General features: G+C 39.0%; 1 protein-coding gene across 1 annotated transcript; it reads right to left on the bottom strand.

The window, feature by feature from the left end:
* Nucleotides 1-8,255: 8,255 nt before the first annotated feature.
* On the bottom strand, nucleotides 8,256-9,722 carry LOC109244238 (probable basic-leucine zipper transcription factor R). Its single transcript, XM_019411294.1, has 3 exons — nucleotides 9,391-9,722; nucleotides 8,718-8,774; nucleotides 8,256-8,573 (listed from the first exon to the last, which is right to left on the bottom strand). The coding sequence occupies exons 1-3, from the start codon at nucleotides 9,685-9,687 to the stop codon at nucleotides 8,475-8,477; spliced, it is 453 nt and encodes a 150-aa protein (XP_019266839.1). The 5' UTR covers nucleotides 9,688-9,722; the 3' UTR covers nucleotides 8,256-8,474.
* Nucleotides 9,723-22,397: the final 12,675 nt, after the last annotated feature.

The following is a 22,397-nucleotide window of genomic DNA, read 5'->3' as shown; positions in this document are numbered from 1 at the left end:
TCTCTTACCCTCTTATTAGTATGGTGTGCATTGGGGATAATGCACAATTTTAAGTGTGGGGTGAGAAGATTGTCTGGGTGACTTTCTATGCTACTTTAGTTGTGTTAGTTTAGTTGAATAATTTTTTTTTAAAAAATGATTGGACTTTCCCCAACGATGGATCTATCATATAATTTTCTTGAGGGATTTAAATCTAAAAAAAAAGGATTTTCTTGGTAGGTAGTGTAGTAATTCCCGCTTGGTTTTTCTTTGTGCCGCGGTTCTTTTCCAAGGGTTTTGCTTGCACCGGGTAGTAGTTTTTCCTTTTATTTTTTTCTTTGTTATTTTTAGAGTGGATTAGAATTAGGAAATAAATAGAGAAAGAAAGAAGATATACCTAGACGCCCTTGACTTGTTTGATAGTAGCATATTTAGACTTTGGCATGTGTAGTATCTTCCCTATGAGCTAAAATTGCTTGTGATGCCTTGGTTATTTGGATAGCATGTTTTGTGACGCCTGCGTCTCATTTTCTTGACTTATGTTCACCTTGTGTTTAATGCTTAATATCTTGTGGCTCTGTGAATACTTGCATTAGTTTGAGAATCGGAATAAGACCGTCCTTAGTGAATCATGTGCCACGCGTGGTGAGATTTTGTGTAGTTCATGTATTGTACTTTTGTCTAGAACTTGCCCGGTATGAGACTTGAAGCGAAATTTTAGGTGAAGCTCGGTGTGAAAAATGATTTTAGGCTTTCTTTGATGTCTTTTCGAGCGTTATCGCTATCACAAATAAAATTTGTCCCTAGCTAACCCTTTTGAGCCTATAGACTTTCATTCGACACCCACATTATAAGCCTATACCATTTTTGTTCTTAATTGATATTATTGATCCTTTTACCTGTTAAAGCACGTAACTGTGAAATGAGCGCTAAAAGAAATAAGAAGGGACTAAGTGTGGGGTGGCTTTTGAGTGGAACTAATGAAAGGAAGAAAGGTGCACTTGTTCTGTAAAGTAATACATCACTAGCGAAACTGCAAAGAAAAAAAAAGAGAAAAATGTGAAGAAAAAAAAGAAAGAAAGAGAAATAGAGAATAATAAATTGTTGTCTTGTCCTGCTAGTGGATATGAATTAAAGTAGTGCTTAAAGAAGAAGGCTACGTTGTTAGGGATGATTTTGTTTGTGAAATTGAAGGGGATTGAGGAATTTGCGCATAATGATTATTAAGTGATGTGCAAAGTGCTTAGGAGGGTGAACCACTATTCCTAAATATATCCTACCCGAACCTTAGCCCACATTACAATCTTGAAAAAGTCCTAATTGATTTTAGATCGAGTGAGCTTACATTAGTAGAGATTTATATTATGGGCAAACCTATGGTATCAATTGCATGCATCTGACTTCTTTTGTGAAAGTGAGCGATATTATTTGATATATATGAGTCCTTAAAATATATTTGAGCATTTGATTTGAATATGTGGATTGACCTTACTCTCTTATTCTTGTGGAGAGGGCACATGGTTCCACGAGGGATAGGTAACGTTATTAGACTTCTCCCTAAGATGTTGGGTGTTCAAGTCATGAGTGCATTGTGACATTGAGTTGGTTTTTGAGGCTAGGATTGTTAGAAGCATGTTGTCTTTGTTGTGAATATTCGTGAAGTATGGAATAAGAAAAGGGAAGTGTATGTGATTGCATATGCTAGAGTTTAATTTTTGCTATAAACCATGGTCATTGGTGTGGTGTGCCTCAGTTGTATAAAAACAAAGTGCTCAAGGTTGTGTCTATAAGTGTAGTTTGATTGCTCGAGGACGAGCAATGTTTAAGTGTGGGGTATTGATGTGTGGCTATAATTCCATAGTTTTGTACATTATTTGCTTTGCATTTTATATGCTTTAATGATAAATTACACGCGCTTAATGGAGTCTATTTTATGTGTAGGTGAATTGAAGATGAAAGTAGAGAAAAAGGGATACTTAAACATTGAAAGCGTGCTCGAGAACAGTGAAAAGGAGAAAGCTGGTGACGTTAGACCTTAAGCAGGCTTTATACCTGGCGAGGCCAGGCAAAGGCCAACTTAACTAGGCGTTAGACCTGGCGAGGCTAGGCAAAGGCCAGCTAACCAGGCGTTAGACCTGGGGAGGCCAGGCAAAGGCCATCTCCACCAGGCTTATGCCTGGCGACGCCAGGCCTGGGGCGAGATCCATTCTGAGCTTTGAAGGCTTATTTTGTCTCCTGGTTTGACTAGGACTTGGCCTAACGTTTAGGTCTTTTCCTACACATATAAATAGACCTAAAAATGCCACTTTTGGAGATGAGACAGAGATTGGACAGAGAGAGACCGACACGAGAGCGGGGATTCGACCTAAGGAGGCAAGAACACACTAGGAGCAATGCGAAGAATTCTTCTACGAGTTTTTCACTTCCTTCTTCCTATTTCCATTATTGGTTATGAATTCTAGTATTGTTTTTATGCATACTATTATGAATAGCTAATTTGTTATCAAGGGTTTTGATGGAACCTCTTAGAGGATGATTTTTCCTGTTACGTTATTATAGTTTTGCCGTAGTATTTTCTCTATTTGTTCAACTATGTTATTATTGTGGTTGGTTGAAGAGCTCTCAATCGACTGTGCCTATTTAGTGTGTATTACTCGGGAGAGAGTGCATCTTTAGGTAGTTGTTGAACAACATCACTACTAACATATATGAGGGATCAGTACGGGGGGTTTAAAGGTGGGATTAGGGATAACGAAACCTTGGTGCGATCCGAGTGAGCCGTACTTAATGCCAACTAGCGTAATTCGGGAGAATGTCTAGTAAATTGTGGTAGTTACGCGTGAGAGAATTACGACACTCAGAGCGCTCATGATCGGTAGAGAATACTTAGGCAAAATTATAGAAGATGTAGCGGGAAGGATTCCGACAATTGGGGAAATCATAACTCTAGACCTCCTTAATCTTTTCTCCAACCCTTAGTATCTTTAGTTGTTAATCTACTGCTTTAATTATTTAGTTAATTAGATATAAGAATCTTAATATTTATAAATTAGGAATTGTTCGAGCTTATCTTTTTAGTGCTAGTCAACAACTGTAGCTAAGCCTTAGTTCTCTGTGGGATTCGACTTTAATTTAATTTTACCTGTAAAATCTTATTCTCGAGGAATCATTTTTTTTCTTTCTTTAAAATTATTTGGAACGTAGATAATTATCGCTTGGGAACAAGGTGATTCATAATTTAGATTTACTGGATTCAACCTTAGTTCTTTGAAATATATCATGCGCTCACAATTCCAATATTTATGATTTTTCACGTATGTATAAACAGCGTAAGCTAAAATAGAATTGAAATTTAGATCATATTAAAAACTATAGATCCGACCCTGGATCTTACTACACGGGAAGATCGAGTTGGTGGCGGGTATGGCGAAAATGAGTCATGAACCTCGTTTGATATTGTTGTGAATGAATGAGGGGATAAGGACAAGCAATAAATATGATAAATGACAATAAATGTAAATAGAGAGAATAATTCCCCAAATGTATAACGAGGTGGATGATTCTCTCTCTGACAATGATGTAAGATAACCAAACGTAAGAATATCAAATACTTTATGGAATCTGATGTGGGAAAGCTTGGACAGAACAACAAATCGAATCTTAGGTAAAGATAATGTTTGTAGTTACTTGAGAGTCAACCTTTCTAGAGAGAGCTTATCAAGATCCAATATTAGATGCCCGTTCTTTCTCTTTCTATTCCTACTTATATGGGACATACCCCTTACCTACAGAAAGTACAAATACAGAGAATATTCCTCTGAATATTCCTTTAAAATATCTTATTGTAACTAGCCGTTTTGGCCGATCTGAGTGCTCGACCTCGGCATTGGATGCTCGGCTCACCAGTGTTGCTTCTTAAGCACAACCTCGGCCTAATTGATTTCTTAATTTCGGCGAGGTTCCCTTGATCAGATTTTGACCCATGCAATAGACATTGCTTCTAAGACGACGACGTTGCGGAGAAAACAACCTTGATTCTATGTCATGTAATATGAAATAAGCAACAAAGCTAGTTATGGCACAATATATTGATTTGGGGTGTGTTTCAAATTGTGTATAATCCTAGTTTTGGTACTTCCATAGGAGAAAGTTGAGAAGCAATGAAGTTAGTAAGGAAAAGATTGAATGGATTGAAATGGTAATTCCTTTTGCTGGAAAGAAATAGGAATTGTAGCATATCATATTGAACAAGGAAATTGTTAGTATGTTATATGGCATATTTCTGGATCAAAAGCTAGAGCTAGAATTAGAAGAAATTGAGACTAGAAGAGAAAGACACTTTATATTTATAAGCATATGGAGTTCACATTCTCCTTTCCCTTATTTTAGTCAAAAGTCAAAACGGAGGATTCTACTCTTGATCACTTGGGGAAATATGGAGTTTTAAAGGGCATGTTTTTTCCCTCTTTTAAAGGAAATATGATATTGTATAGGCGCTGTAAAAATAATAACCGAAAAAATATATAAAATTTGTATATTTTTTATATACATACACATTCTGCATGTTATATACAAAAATTATACAAATTTTATACACTTTTTTGGCTACCAAATATAAATAGTTTCTGACAGGGGCTAAAAGTGATAATACCCCTCTTTTAAATGGCATGGTTCAATAGGGTTTAAAGGGCTTTTTCATATAAATGATATATACTAGTAATGGATACCACAATGTCATGCAAATAGTCCAACAAGGGATAAAGAGTCTTTGTTTTTGGTTGCTATTCCAACTGAATGGAGCTTTTGCTTTGATTTTAATTGAGTTGACTATATCAATAATATTGCTTATGTTCACACACTAGGATGATATATAGTGGCGACTCTAAAATTTAAATTCTATGAGTTCAATCTTTAAAGGTTTTGTCATTAAACACGTTATACTTTTTAAATTAATTTAATTTTAAACTTTTCTTTTCTTATCTCTTTTATACTTTTGGCAGAATTTCTGTTACATTTTACAAATGTACTCATGTATCCCTTTTTGGATGCCAGTATGCCACATAGACCATAACTAATTCGAGCCACAAATCATTCGGACGATATTCACAAATAGCCATTTTACTGCTAGTTGAAATAAGCCACATATCCAAAATTAATTTTACATTTAGCCATTTTTAAATAGTTCTGCAAAAATATCTCCAAATTAGAGCTTCTTCTTTCCGCTACAAGGATAATTAATTGGTATTTCTTACACAATTAATGGAGGAAAGTTAAGGTTCTGAGTGTGAGAGAGAGGGGTGGAGAGGGTTAAATAAATACTGAAGTTAAGAATTTTTTTACTGGAGTGAACAAAGACAATGCTGGTAGTCAGAAGGAAAAAAAGGTGGAGTTCGAACTAATGCAGTTTAAATTTATAAAATGTTGGACTTTGAACTATATAATTCAAACTCCATGAGAAAAAAATGTTAGATTTCAGGAAAAAAATGCTAAAATGTTCAAGGAAAAAATGCTGGAAGTATGAGTTATATCAATTCAAAGTCCATATAAAATTGTTGCAGTTTAGGGGGAAAAAACAGAAGTTGAATAAATACTAGAGTTCACGTTCGGATTCCAATAAACTCCGGTATGCATTTTGAGAGAGCATAAAACTCTAACGTGAGACCACCAAAGCATGTGGTGCATTGGATGGGGTTGCTCCTCCCTTAACCAGAGGTCTCGGGTTCGAGCCTTGGGTATAGAAAAATCCTTGGTAGGGAGTTTTGGGTTTTTAAGCTATTCATGCTTAAAATGGGGTGAATGGGAAATGGAGGGAAAAATGAAATAATTGAGTAATATTTGAGTTTCCCTCCTTGATTGTCCCATATGGGAAGAGGAAAAGGTTTTTGATGGGTATATAAGCAATTGCTCTTCTTCTAGCTCATAAAGAGTAGAGAAGAAGGCAAGCCCCGCGCCGTCGCCGTCGTCGTCGCTCGGCTCGGATTCAGATTCGTATTATCGATTGATTAATTTTTGGACCAAATTTATTTGTTAATAGTAAATATTAATTGAAATGTTATTAAATATTTGGTTTAATAACAAAATATTAATATTAAATCCAATTCAGTTATCCAGTTTTCTGTTTTTATTTTTGTAACAGAAAATTAACTACCCTTCAATTTTCCCTCTTTATTGTTGAGTAAATAGCCATTTATGTTATGGCATTATGCTATGGCCATTTTGCATAAACAGTCATTCTGAAGAGTTGCACCTCTTCAGATTTCAGCCCAACTTTGGCTATAAATACAAGTCTATTCTGCTCAGAATTTTCATACGATTTTCTGAGTTTCTCCTCCTTCTTCTGCATACTTTTAACATCAAACAAAGCAACAATAAGTGATTTGCTACCGAACTTTGTGTTCGCTGAAACACTGGGGTTTGAAGTACCACTACACCAGTGTGTAATTCGTTCTATCCTGGGAGGAAATAATCCACAACCTTGGGTACTAGGAGGGGATTAAATTCCTTAAGGAAACACTGTGAATTCAGTGGGCTCGGATTAAAATTCTGTTTCTGTTTTTCATTTCTGTTTATGTTAATTTATATTTTCCAGAATTATTTTACAAATACAGTTTGCTAACAGGGAGCGCTACCCCCGAATGGGGCCCTATACGGCGTAAATCCGGGGGCATTTGCATCTATACCTGCTTTTTGTGTCACGTTTTAACTTGTGCCTGCTTTGCAAAAAAATTGCAAGCGTACCCGCTTTTTCGCATAACTTCAGCATACGAGGCTGAAGTAGCAAAGGCAATCACGCAAAACTTCAGCATTCTAGTAGACGGGCCTGAAGTTCAGCTCTAGAGCTGAAGTTTTTGTTTTGTAACTGTTCAGCTCTAGAGCTGAAGTTTTTGTTTGTAACTGACGAACTTCAGCTTTGTTTGTAAATGGCGAACTTCAGCTCTCAGCTCTAGAGCTGAAGTACATTGTTCTTGTGGCAGCAACACCATTTTCATTATCGACGTCATCGTTGAACACATGAGCAAGCGTTACGAAGCATTTCTGTGTCACCGTCGTCTTTGTCTCTTTTCTTCTTGAATTGCATTTCATTTATTGAATTCCTCGAGATAATCAGCTGTTAAATTTGAGTTATTTGAAGATGAGCCACCCTTTCTTGATATAAGCTCATTTGCTTTTTTAGGCCATGTTGGTTTTAATGAGTCAGCTGATTCGGAGGATCTTACTGAAGGAGGTATTGTAAGTGAGTTTGTAGGAGAATTTTGAGTTTCTGATACGTTGAAGTCAATGTTTATTCAATAATTGAGATAGTGACCTTTTTCTCTCTAGTCCGGTGTTGGTGATGGAGAAGGAGGAGGAGAAAGGGGCAGGTGATGGTGACGGAGAAGGAGGAGGAGAAAGGGGGCTGAAGTTATTTAAGAAGTGGGTACAAGTTAAAAGTTTTAAGAAAAAATGGGTATAGGTTAAATGGGGGCGACCAAATAGGGCGTCCTGTGCAATTTTTACGTAAATCCGGATATAATCGGGCTCCAATGTAGGTACCGGACACCGGGTGGGAAACCAAAAAAAACTCTAATGTGAGTAAGTGCCAGCCAAGCAAAAAGGTTATTAGCATGAAATGGTGGTTTATCCATGAAATAATTAAGGACATGAAATTGTTCGTATTTTATTCTTGTAGAGGATACGTAATAGAGTACATCTTTTACATATGTGAATTTCATAAAGTATGACGATACCAAACCGGCTAACAACACTAAGAAAAATAGTAATATAAGATTGTGGTAAATTGATGAGCATTGTTTTGACAACTCGTGTTATATTTGATCGTGAAGAACTTCTTTATTCAACTGGAGTTGAGCTTTATTTGTTCGCGAACAAAAATGACTTTCTAAAAAATCATCATTTTTGTCAATAACATACTTAAAAAAAGCTTCTCTTTTTTGGATAAAGCTAAAGTATAAATCCAAGAATTTAATTTAGTTCGTGTAAATACATTCAACTCGCTTGCTCTTTAGGCATTAGTATATATATACATGAGGCCGATAGAGAGATTTCAATGTGGATAATTGACACAAATTAATTCCTTGAATCAGCCATGCACTGCAACATCAAATACATCGTAAATAACTTTAGAACTTGGAATATTGATCACTGCATCAAAATTATGACTACTAGTCCAAGGGCGGAGCTAGAGTGTGAGATACGGGTCCTGCCGAACCAGTAGTTTTGTTCAAATTCTGTATTTTTCTTAAGAAATTTATTGAATATATACAAAACTCAGTAACTTAAAAGGATTACAATTCTAAACCCACAGGCTTCAAATCCTGGCTAATGGCTCCACCTCTATGTCCAAACTAACTTATATATGTAGAATAGTCTATCGCTAATTAAGACAAATGCTTTATATTACCTGTTTCATGTATCAAATCAACACAAACTCAGGATTACAATGATAATAAGTTAGAGATATATATTAAGTATTATGTAATATACTCTGATGATTACTAATCTCTATATGCCAAAGTTGTTGCTCCAGTTAACTCTTTCAAAGTGGTATTGAATTCTATTTGCCTCTCTAGGTGACTCTGGACCTTGAACAACTCCTGTTTCAATATTGATATGAATATATTAATATAATACTTAACAAATAGGTGTAGTATAATATTGAGATGTTGAATCAAATTTAAGAAAATTGAAAGCAATATAGAAAGAAAGCTTAAATTGAGAATAGGAAAATTAACCGCAACCTGTTGATAAACATTTTTCCGCTGTGTTAACTCATTAATTTGCTGCAGCAACTGCTCCTACATAAAATAACACAAACTAATTAAGTCAGATAAAAAGACTAATCATCTAGTAAATAAATAAAAAGATACTAAGAATAAACCTCAAATTCGGACACCGAAAAAGTAGGAAAAATACCTCCCCATGTCTATGGAGGAATTTAACAACCACCAAATTAAACTATTCTATTGAGTTGTTGGATATACAAAGTGATTAGTTTTAGGGAAAATAATCAAAAAATAATCCTTACTACAAGAAATAATATTTAAAATTTTACTTTCTGTTGTATTTTGAGGTCATTCATATCCTTCATTAGCAAATTTATTTGCCCCTGACCTTTACGGAGCTCCAATATGAAGTATAACGGATGATAAATCTGGAATTTTAATTTTTTCAAAGAATTTTAACATGTGGAATTCATCTAATTCACGTTAGAATTTCGTGAAAGGCAATGATACATATGAAACAATTTGCTAAGAGTAACAGAAAATAAAATTAACAAATTTAGTAGGGTAAAAGAGTAATTTAGACCTTTTTTCCTAATTTTAGTTGGACATAAAATAATTCCACAAGAGCATTAGCATGGGCATCAGCTAAGCTAGCATGGTGAACTAAGTTGAGTTTAACGGCGTTAACCTTAGTGTTGGCAACTCTTGGCTTGAATCTCTGCGGTTCTGGAGGTGAAGAGGATGACGGTGACGTTGTCGGTGACGGAGACGGAGACGGAGAGGGAGAGGGAGAGAAGTCAGCTGCGGGTGGTGATTGTTGAAGTTCTGGGGACGGTAATGGAGTCAAAGGATAATTAACGGCGGATCTCCGTTTTTTCCAGCCCCAAGGAAGAAGTTGTTCTTTACCATAAAGACTTAATTTTGCTATAAGCTCCGGTAAGTTTAACAGAATTTCTGCAACTTCTCTTTCTTTTGCCGTGATCATACTCGAGGGCGGCTCTAGGGTAAAGCAACTGAAGCTTTTGCCTTAGGCCCCCTAATAACTAAGGCCCCAAAAATAAGAAGCACTGTTATATTATAATATAATATATATACCATAATTTATATTTATATAATTATTAATAAAAGATTTCGAATTTTAATAATTTTTTATATATGGTAGACGTAAGATTAAGTGAATTAATTGGATAAATTTTTTTCACTAAATTAAATAATATGTTTACCTTCTCATTAATTTTATTTTTCTTTCTTTATGTATAGTCTTTTTCATGGTTCTTACGATTTTACTTTCTAATTTCAACTCAAATTCTCTAAATTAACTATTCCTTTTTGTCACATTTGATTGATCCACACACCAGAAAGCAAGTTCTTTTGTGTCTCATCTTTTTTAACTAAGAAATCCCCGAGGCAAATATGGCAAGGTTCAAAACATGATGACTGATGGCTCACCCTTCACCATTTTCACTTAAGGAGAGAATTCGATACCATATGACGCGCGCCTAACTCATATATCATGAGTTGCGCTCTCACCACTATATCAAAGTCATGTAAGTTTTTTTGTGTCTCAATATTATATGGATTTTATAAAAGACGTTTCAGGGTCTTTTTAATATATTTTAGTTTAGGCCACCAGTTCTGTTGAGCCGCCCCCCATTGACAATCAACAATTATTTTGCAGACTACTGCCCCACCATAAACGTATTGTTCAATCAGCTTCATTCATATTTGGTAACTAAATGACACACTCACTGCCTTTAATGCTCTTGTCATTGTTGTCTTATCTTAAGTGAGACTCTATAAGTTTGATTGAGAATGTCAGGGGTGGATAAGTGGCTCTAGTAGGAGACTAGTAAAGCCTTGATTTAGGTCCCCCAAAATTTTTAATAATGGATTATAATTTTGTTTCAAATTAGATAATATTAATATTTGTAGGAAAAATAAAAAAGTACAAAAAAAATTGTAAAAAAGAAAGAAAGGTGTCTACTCTTAAACAATAAAAATATTTTTAAAACTTTGAATTAAACTACTTGAATCTTCATATTAGTAAATATATTTTTTACAACAATATCAAAGGTAACATATTGCAAATACATGTCTAACATCTCATTTATTCCAATTTTTTTTTTCTAATATAAATAATAATATTACTATGTTAAATTAAAGACTTTATGCCATTTAAGAATATATACTATAAACAACAAGTATGAAAAAAATGGCAAGATTAATTTTTTTTGCATATATGTGAGTATACATACTAATAAAAAAAGTGTAAGGCCTCTTATTAAAATTTGGCTTTAGGCCACTAATTTTATAGAGCCGCCCTTGATCATACTGTCACATTGTGCTGCTTCTGGTAATTCCTGATTATCAACCATTAGTAATGTGTAGGTTGTTGATCAGAATTCATCAAAAAGTTATATTTCTTCTGAAGAAAAAAAATTATTTTTTTTTTGTTGAATTTTCTTCTCAAAATTTGAGGAAGAGAAGAGAGAATAGTGAACTTAGGAACAGTAAATAAAGAAGAGCTGAAGCATCTGTGATTTAATTAGTACTTAATTAGGATTGAGAATGTAGGAAGACCAAATAGGCCCATGTAATATGACCCGTTAATTAATGAATGAGAAGAAGGCTGGGCTTCTCTTGTGGTCGCTATATATCGTTGGTGATTGGGCCCGGGTCCAATTTTTAATAGATCTGTCCAAGTATAACAACAATAATTGGGTTTCAATCCCAAACAAATTAGAATTTATTATATGATTAAGAAATAAATATAGAACTTTTCTATCCGTTTGAAACTATACATTGATTCCAAAGACGAAAATGATTGACAAAATATAGATTGATTCCTAAGAGGTGGCCGGTGGGGGCCAAATCTCAATTGAACAGGTCACAACTAAGTAGGCGTTTGGACATAAAAATTGTAATATTTCAGGAAAAGGTGAAAGTAGTATTTGAAAGAAAAATTGTGTTTGAACATGAATACAATTTGGACTATTTTTAAATTTTTGTGAATGATTTGAAGTAAATTTTGAAAAATAACTTTTTAGAATTTTTCAAATTTCCGAAATTCTACTTCAAGTGAAATTTGAAATTTTCATGACCAAACATTGATTCCGAAAAAAGTAAAAAAAAATTCCAAAAAGAAGTGAAAAAAAATTTATGGCCAAACGGGCCCTTAAGTGATTGCCCAAATGATACTAATTGTTATAAAATAATAAAAGAAGAAGACGAGTATTACAGAGAAAAGTAGAGAGAGAGAGAGAGAGAGAGAGAGAGAGAGAGAGAGAGAAAGAGAGAATTCTTATTGATATGGGATGAATTAGAATGGAATAGAACCCTCTATTTATAGGGGAAAAGTGACTTAGCCACCAAGTAACAAACCATAGAATCTCTCTAGAATATAGACATTCACCTTAAATAGAATTCTATTTATAACACTCCCCCTTGAATGTCTATTCAACAGATAATGTGCCTCGTTAAAACCTTAACTAAAATAAAACCCAGTGGGAAAAAAATTCTAGAGAAGGAAAAAGAGTACACATATCTAACAATACGTCTTTTGGTTGCCTCGTTAAAAATCTTGCAAGGAAAACCTGTGGGACAAAACCTTGTAAGGAAAAAAGAGTACAACACGTATTAACTCCCCCTGATGAGAGCATCAATTCACATCCTTAAGCATTTGCATTCCAATCTTGTGCACCATCTTCAAAAGATCTTTGGTAGAGATTTGATAAACAAATCAGCCATATTAACTTGAACGAATTTGTTTTAACTTGAAATCATCATCCCTAATAGATGTATTGTCTTCATATGATCTTGTTGGAATCGTCAATGCAATATCTTCACATAAAGGTGAAAACTCTTGTATCATATTATCATGCCTATAATTATAGCAAGATACATTTGTGCACAAATTGCAATGAGGAAGTGGTACTTCAAGATCAAGAATTGTATATGCTTCACGCAACTTAGTTCCTTCATGGATTGTCATATAAGTTAAGTCATATAAGCCATATAGTAGACTTTAGATGCATATCAAGTTTTCATGTCATGCTAGACATATAAGATAGCGAAAACTGATTGCACATACCATTGACTTTATACTTTCAAGTGTTTGAACTACATGTCTTTCATATGAAACCAATTCTATTCGAAATTGTTTCTCCATACTTAAGATCCTCATATATATTTAGCGCTATCATAGATGTCATCGACAAAAATTTTATATCGGTTCCAACCTCCTTATTTTTCATAAAGACAGAGCATAGAGATCTCTTCATTCATATATTCAGGTACCTGAATCTTTAATGAGATTTTATGAAGTGTTATGTCATGTATCTCCTAGATCACTTGCCTCTTTATTATGATTATTTTGATCATTTGCTCATCTTCTTTATCAAGAAGTTTATTTGAAACCGATTTGTCCATACGCTTTAAGCGTACCATAGACTTTGTCCTTCTAGGACTTACTAGGAGAATTTGCAACGAGAATACAGTTACTTTCTTTGGGTCAGCAAATGCGTCTGGCATGCTTTGCAATATATTGCAAATGAATTATCTTTTTTATGAACTTCAAGTTCATATTATCTTATTCGAGGATCTAGATGTACAAATGATAATTCATTCCACGTAACCTTTTCTCAACTATTTATCTTGTCTCCCCCTCATGTTAGAAAAACTAACTTGCTTCCTCAATTTTGAAAATCCATCTTTGTGCGTTATGATGTTAATCAAAATATACACCGCACATCAATAATAATGAGATGAAATTATTTGGTTCCTGACCCTGAAACCACTTGTGAGGGGAGAATATAATATACTTTCGTATATAACATATATCAAACTGATATATATAATTTTGTTCTCATAAGAGATAGTTTAGATATTAAGTAGAGGCACTCAATAAATCATCTTGCTAAACCATTTGTGATCTAAACCAACTTATCAAGATAACTATCTTGAACAGAAAATATGAAAATTATGCTCTAAATTAAATTATTGAGCAAGTTACCTCGCAAATACCAGGTTGCGGGTTAATAATAATCTCACATGTAACTATCTCATAGATGCATCTTATGTGGTATACATGGCAGGTGAATGTGCCCATATTCACCTTTGATATTTCCAGTATTCATGGGATTCAATCCCAATTTTAGTTGGTCTATTAATTAATAAGAATAAATTATGTAAGAGAATTCGTAAAGAACTGTCACGACCCGAAATCCCCACCCTCGGGAGTCGTGATGGCGCCTACTCGTGGAAGATAGGCAAGCCAAGAACAGTCGCAAACATCATCCTAACTCATTTTATCCATGATTAAACAATTTGAATTAAAGATGAATAAGCATTTAAAATACTGTGATTAATAAAAGATAGCGGAAATCTGAACTGAAAATATAGCAACAGTGTCTAAACATCAATATGAGTCTCTACCCAGCACCTGGTGTCACAACACTTCACGGACCATCTAAGAATGCTAAATACAAAGTGTGAAACAAAATAATGAAACTCTGTCTCGGTACAAGGGAAATAGAGCAGAAAAGGGGATAAAAGAGATGACGAGCCTGCGGACGCCTGCAGGACTACCTCGGGATCTCATGGACAGAAGGACTGCTCCCTGGATACTGTTGTGCACCGTAAGCTGCTCCGACACCTGGATCTGTGCAAAAGAGCACAGAGTGTACATCAGCACAACCGACCCCATGTGCTGGTAAGTGCCTGGCCTAACCCCGGCGAGGTAGTGACGAGGCTAGGACCAGACTCCAGATAAACCTGTGCAGATATATATATACAATACAACGAAGAGGCAACAGAAATAAACAATTAAAACGGGGGGAAGGGACATGCTTCAGGAATAACAGATATATATAGAATATCAGGAATAATAGAGGAGAAATCTACAGTCTAGCTTCTAACACGGAAATAAGAAATAAAGACAATTTTCATGTTCAGCTCATCTTGTTGCAGGCGTGCAACCCGATCCCATTTCTCATAACTTGTGGTAGGCGTACCACCCGCTCCCATTTCATAAAATCTTGTGGTAGGCGTACCACCCGCTCCCATTTCATCAATCACTTGTGGTAGGCGTACCACCCGCTCCCATTTCATCGATCTCGTGGTAGGCGTACCACTCGCTCCCATTTCATCAATCTCGTGGTAGGCATACCACCAGATCCCATTTCATCAATCTTGTGGTAGGCGTACCACCCACTCCCATTTCATAAATCTAACACATCATAACAAAATAATCCCTGTTAGGGGACAACAATATAATAACTTCCCGGCAAGGGAACAACAATGTAATATCTTCCCGGCAAAGGAACAACAATATAATAACTTCCCGGCAAGGGAACAATGATATAACATCTTTTCGGCAAAGGAACAACAATATAATAACTTCCCGGCAAGGGAACAACGATATAATATCTTCCCGGCAAGGGAACAACAATATAATAACTTCCCGGCAAGGGAACAAAATATCAAATCAAATGTCCCAGCAAGGGAGAGTCAGCTATAACCAATCTTATTCAACTTCTACTTGACACAATTAATACCAATACTCAGTCATAACTAAAGTCCACGGGAATAAACTAAATCCTTGCTCAGTATCAAGAATCATCAATCAAGCTTTCATAGAATCCATTAAGAATATAAGAATTATCAATTTAAGGCCCACGGTCATGCTCGACACCAACGTATAGATACTCGTCACCATGCCTATACGTCGTACTCAACACACAACAAATAGCAATTAAGACTCAACTCCTAATCACTCAAGTTAAGGTTAGACCAAACACTTACCTCGATGCCTTGAATTCAACTCAAGCCTCGATTATAGTTTAACCCCTTGATTTTTCCACCAATCCGCTCGAATCTAGTCACAATTTAATAAATTACATTTATAATTGCTAAATGAATCATTCCCAATGCATGAAAATAAGTTTCCCCAAGTTTTACCCAAAAAGGTCAAAAATTTCCCCGGGCCCACGTGGTCAAAACCCGAGGTTCGAACCAAAACCCGGTTACCCATTCCCCCACGAACCCAAATATGTAATCTATTTTTAAATCGGACCTCAAATTGAGGTCCAAATCCCCAATTTTTGAGAAATCTAGGTTCTACCCAAAATACCCAATTTTCCCATGAAAATCTTTGATTTGAAGTTGAAATCGTGTTAGAAGATGTTGAGGAGTGAAGAAAATGAGTTAGAAATCACTTACCAATCGTTTTGGAGAAGAAAGTTTGTTTGTAAAATCGCCTCTTATGTTATGGGGTTTTGAAAAGTGTAAAATAACTGAAATTCCCGTTTATTTATACCCCTCTGAAGCTCCCTGTGCGGATCGCGCAAAAAGGACCGCGGCCGCACAGACCTCCCTTAAGACCTGCAGATCATAGCCCCGTGCGGACCGCACAAAGCCGACCGCGACCGCACACCATCCACCGCGGACCGCACAGAGGCGACCGCGGCCGCGCTGGCCCCTCCGCGGCCGCGCGCGATTTCTCGCGGACCGTGCTGGAGGGTTCAGAGACCTGCAATATTTTCCTGAACCTGCAACATCTTATCTCTTAAGCCTAAGGCATCCCGGAGCCTACTCGAAACTCACTCGAGCCCTCAAAACTCTAATCCAGGTATACACACAACCTCAAAAACATCTTACGAACATATTCGTGTAATCAAATCACCAAAATAACATCATGAACATCGAATTAAACTTCAAAAATCAATTAAATTTCCAAAATTTCCTGTTAAACATCAATTTCCCATTTAGGGTCCGGATCCCATCAAACGACGTCCGTTTTTAACCAAACTTTACAGGAGTGATTCAAATCATATATAAGACTTGTACCGGGCGCCGGAACCAAAATACTGGCCCGATACCATTACCTTCAAATCAGATTTCATTTAAATTTTCTTTAAACAATTTCACTTAAAAATTCATATCTCGGGCTCGAGACCTCGGAGCTTAATTCCGGGCATACGCCCAAGCCCCATATTTTCCTACGGACCCTCCGGGACCGTCAAATCACGGGTCCGGGTCCGTTTACTCAAAATATTGACCGAAGTCAAATTTATTCATTTTAATATCAAAATTTAATATATTTCACAAAATTTCACATTTAAGCTTTCCGGCTACGCGCTCGGACTGTGCACGCAATTCGAGGCGACTATAAATGAGGTTTTCAAGGCCTCAGAAGCACAGAATTTAATTTAAAACACGGTCATCACATTATCCACCTCTAAAACAACCGTTCGTCCTCGAACAGACAGAAGAAGGAAGTACCTGAGTCGGGGAAAAGATGAGGATAACAGCTCCGCATATCGGACTCAGACTCCCAGGTCGATGCCTCAAGGGGCTGACCTCTCCACTGAACACGAACAGAAGGGAAACTCTTGGATCTTAACTGACGAACCTGCCGGTCTAGAATGGCTACCCGCTCCTCCTCATAAGACAAGTCCTTGTCCTACTGGACAGTGCTGAAATCTAACACGTGGGCTGGATCGCCGTGATACCTCCGAAGCATGGACACATGAAATACTGGATGCACGGCTGATAAGCTCGGCGGCAAAGCAAGTCTATAAGACACCTCTCCCACTCGATCAAGAATCTCAAACGGACCAATGAACCTAGGGCTAAGCTTGCCCTTCTTCCCAAATCTCATCACGCCCTTCATAGGCGACACTCAGAGCAATACTCGTTCACCAACCATAAAAGCCATATCACGGACCTTGCGGTCTGCATAACTCTTTTACCTGGACTGAGCTGAACGAATCCTATCCTGAATAATCCTGACCTTGTCCAAGGCCTCCTGAACCAGATCTGTACCCAACAACCGAGCCTCTCCTGGCTCGAACCATCCAATCGGAGACCGTCACCGCCTACCATATAAAGCCTCATAAGGAGCCATCTGGATGCTCGACTGGTAACTGTTGTTGTAGGCAAACTCCGCTAAGGGCAAGAACTGATCCCACGAACCTCCAAAGTCAATAACACAAGCTCGGAGCATATCCTCTAGAATCTGAATAGTCCGCTCGGACTGACCGTCCGTCTGGGGATAAAATGCTGTGCTCAACTCAACCCGTGTGCCCAACTCTTGCTGAACTGCTCTCCAGAAGCGCGAGGTAAACTCCGTACCCCGGTCCGAAATGATAGATACGGGTACACCATGAAGGCGAACGATCTCCCGAATATAGATCTCGGCCAACCTCTCAGAAGAATAGGAGACTGCCACAGGAATGAAATGTGCTGACTTGGTCAGCCTATCAACAATGACCCAAACTCCGTCGAACTTCTTCCGAGTCAGCGGAAGTCCAGTAACAAAGTCCATAGTGATCCGCTCCTACTTCCACTCGGGAAGTTCAATCCTCTGAAATAAACCACCAGGCCTCTGATGCTCATATTTAACCTGCTGACAATTCAAACAACGAGCCACATATGCTACAATATCCTTCTTCATTATACGCCACTAATAATGATGCCGCAAATCCTGATACATCTTCGCGGCGCCTGGATGAATAGAGTACCGGGAGCTATGGGTCTCCTTTAAAATCAACTCTCGGAGCCCATCCATATTAGGCACACATATTCGACCCTGCAATCTCAAAACTCCATCATCATCTAAGGTAACATGCCTGGCACCTCCGCGCTGCACCGTGTCTCTAAGGACACACAAATGGGGATCATCATACTGCCGATCACGGATACGCTCCAATAATGAAGAACGAGCGACCGTGCAAGCTAACACACGACTAGGCTCTGAAACATCCAACCTCACAAACTGATTGGCTAACGCCTGAACATCCAAAGCAAGCGGCCTCTCACCAACCGGAATATAAGCAAGACTGCCCATACTGGTTGACTTCCTACTCAATGCATCGGCCACCATATTGGCCTTCCTCGGATGATATAGAATGGTGATGTCATAATCCTTCAACAACTCCAACCACCTCCTCTGCCTCAAATTCAACTCCTTTTGCTTGAACAAATACTAAAGACTCTTGTGATCCGTGAATACCTCACATGCCACGCCATACAAATAATGCCTCCAAATCTTCAATGCGTGAACAATGGCTGCCAACTCTAAATCATGAACCGGATAGTTCTTCTCATGAATCTTCAACTGCCTTGAAGCATAGGCAATGACCTTGCCATCCTGCATCAACACTTCTCCAAGCCCAACACGGGAAGCATCACAATAGACTGCATAAGGCCCTGAACCTGCGGGCAAAACCAATACCGGTGCCTTAGTCAGAGCTGTCTTGAGCTTCTGAAAGCTCGCCTCACACTCGTCCGACCATCTGAACTGGGCACCCTTCTGAGTCAATCTGGTCATCGGGGCTGCAATAGATGAAAACCCCTCCACGAACCGTCGATAGTAGCCTGCCAACCCCAAGAAACTCCGAATCTCTGTAGCTGATGCTGGTCTAGGCCAGTTCTTGACTGCCTTAATCTTCTTTGGGTCCACCTGAATACCCTCTGCTGATACAACATGACCCAGAAATGCAACTGAACTCTGCCAGAACTCACACTTGGAGAACTTGGCATATAACTGACTATCCCTCAGAGTCTGAAGAACCACTCTAAGGTGCTGCTCGTGCTCCTCCTGGATGCGGGAATATATCAATATATCATCAATGAAAATTATCACGAATGAATCCAAATAAGGCCTGAACACTTGATTCATCAAATCCATGAAAGCTGCTGGGGCATTTGTCAACCCGAATGACATAACCAAAAACTCATAATGCCCATACCGAGTGCGGAAAGCTGTCTTAGGGACATCGGATGCCCTAATCCTCAACTGATGGTAGCCAGATCTCAAGTCAATCTTGGAAAATACCCTGGCACCCTGAAGCTGGTCGAACAAATCATTCAATCCTCGGCAGTGGATACTTATTCTTGATCGTTACCTTGTTCAATTGTCGGTAATCAATACACATTCTCATTGGCTCTTCCTTCTTCTTGACAAATAACACCGGTGCACCCCAAGGTGAGACACTGGGTCTAATGAAACCCTTCTCAAGCAAATCCTGCAACTGTTCCTTTAGCTCTTTCAACTCCGACGGGGCCATGCGATATGGCGGAATAGAAATGGGCTGAGTGCCCGGAATCAGATCAACGCAGAAATCAATATCCCTGTCGGGTGGCATACCCGGCAGGTCTGAAGGAAAAACATCAGGGAACTCACAAACAACGGGCACAGAATCAATAGAGGGAACCTCAACGCTGGAATCACGAACATAGGCTAAATAGGCCAAACACCCCTTCTCGATCATACGCCGAGCCTTCACATACGATATAACATTGCTGGTAGAATGACCAGGAGTCCCTCTCCACTCTAAACGAGGCATACCCGGTAACGCTAAGGTCACAGTCTTGGCATGACAGTCCAAGATAGCGTGATAGGGTGATAACCAATCCATCCTCAATATAATGTCAAAGTCAACCATGTCTAAAAGCAACAAATCTACACGAGTCTCCAGACCCCCAATCACCACAACGCAAGAACGATGGACTCGATCGACCACGATAGAATCACCCACCGGCGTAGACACATAAACAGGAATACCCAATGCATCACTAGGCATGATCAAATACGGGGCAAAATAGGATGACACATACGAATACGTAGACCCCGGATCAAACAACACAGAAGCATCTCTATCACAAACCAGAACCGTACCTGTAATAACCGCATCTAAAGCCTTTGCTTCGGGCCTGGCCTGAAGAGCATAACATCGGGGCTGGACCCCACCACTCTGATCTACCTCTCTGGGTCGGCCTGCTGCTGGCTGGCCTGCACCTCTGGCGGTCTGAGCTCCACTTCTATGACCTCTACCTCCACCTCTAGTACCCCTACCCCCACCTCTAGCTGGCTGGGCGGGCTGTAGGACAGCTGGTGCCTGAACCATGGCACGAGAACTCTGATGTTGAGAGCCACCTGGCGCGCGAGGGCAATACCTAGCAATGTGCCTCGTGTCACCACAAGTAAAACAAGCCCTCGGCTGCTGGGGCTGACGACCCTGGAAACTCTGAAGTGGTGGTGCACTAATAGGTGCTGGTGTTGCACTGAAGGACTGCTGATCGGGATACTGCATCTGAGAACCACGGCTACCAGATGCACCGTGAGAAACCTGGAGGGCTGACTGGAAAAGCCTAGAAGGCTGACCCCTATCATATGAATCTCTGCCTCCACACGAGGCACCACTGAATTGGCCTGACTGACGGGGTCTCTTGTCTGCTCTATGACCACCCCCCCTGTGACAATACCATCTCAATCCTCCGGGCCACATTGGCCGCCTCCTGAAAGGATATCTCACTCCCAGTCTCTCTAGCCATCTGGAGGCTAATAGGCTGGATGAGTCCATCAATAAACCATCTCACTCTCTCCCTCTCAGTGGGAAGTATTATAAGAGCATGGCGAGCCAAATCAATAAACCTGGTCTCGTACTGGGTGACTGTCATGGATCCCTGATGGAGACGCTCGAACTGCCTCCGATAGGCCTCTCACTGAGTAATAGTGAGAAACTTCTCCAGAAATAGATGTGTGAACTGCTCCCAGGTCAAGGCTGGAGATCCTGCTGGTCTAGCTATACAATAATCCCTCCACCAAGTCTTGGCGTATCCAGACAACCGGAATGTAGCAAAATCAACCCCATTGGTCTCAACAATACCCATGTTCCGAATAACCTCGTGGCAGCTGTCCAATTAATCATGAGGATCCTCGGTAGATGCACCGCTGAAGGTAGTAGTGAAGAGCTTGGTGAACCTATCCAACCTCCACAAAGCATCGGCAGACATAGCTGCCCCATCCCCGGCCTGGGCTACCACACCCGGCTGAGTCGCTCCAACTGGCTGAACTGCTGGAGTCTGAATCGGGGGAGCCCCCTGCTCCGGAGTGCGAGTAGCAGGAGTCTGGGCCCCTCCTCCAGCCTGAGAGACGGCTGGTGCTACAGGAAGCAAACCTGCTCGGGTGACACTCTCCATGAGACCCACCAATCGGACCAGAGCGTCATGAAGAACTGCGAGGGGAAACATGCTATGGGGAAATAACAAATTTCAAGTAAAAGTTGTCTAGTAACGAAGGAAGTAGCAGATAATACAAAATTTCAGGAGAATAATAGGAACATCAATAAATTAACTCTAACATAGATAAGGGAAAATAAAGCAGATTTCACTGTTAGTACACATCTCGTTGCAGGCGTGCAACCCGATCCCATTTCTCAATATTTCCGTGGTAGGCGTACCACCCGCTCCCATTTCGTCAAATCTCGTGGTAGGCGTACCACCCGCTCCCATTTCATCAAATCTCGTGGTAGGCGTACCACCCGCTCCCATTTCAATCAATATCTTGTGGTAGGCATACCACCCGCTCCCATTTCATCAATAACTTATGGTAGGCGTACCACCCTCTCCCATTTCCTCAATAACTTGTGGTAGGCGTACCACCCGCTCCCATTTCATCAATAACTTGTGGTAGGCGTACCACCAGCTCCCATTTCATCAATAACTTGTGGTAGGCGTACCACCCGCTCCCATTTAATTTCAATACAAGGTCACAATAACATTTCGCAAGGAAATCAAAAGCCACATAATAGAAATTTCCCGGCAAGGGAACAACAATATCAAAATAACCATCCCGGCAATGGAAAACCAGCTATAACCAAAATCCTAGCTCAACTCCTACTCAGCTCGAGT

This window comes from Nicotiana attenuata, unplaced genomic scaffold, assembly GCF_001879085.1.
Source record: "Nicotiana attenuata strain UT unplaced genomic scaffold, NIATTr2, whole genome shotgun sequence".
In the NCBI taxonomy this organism is placed as follows: Eukaryota; Viridiplantae; Streptophyta; class Magnoliopsida; order Solanales; family Solanaceae; genus Nicotiana; species Nicotiana attenuata.
This window is presented reverse-complemented; position numbering and strand designations above follow the sequence as displayed.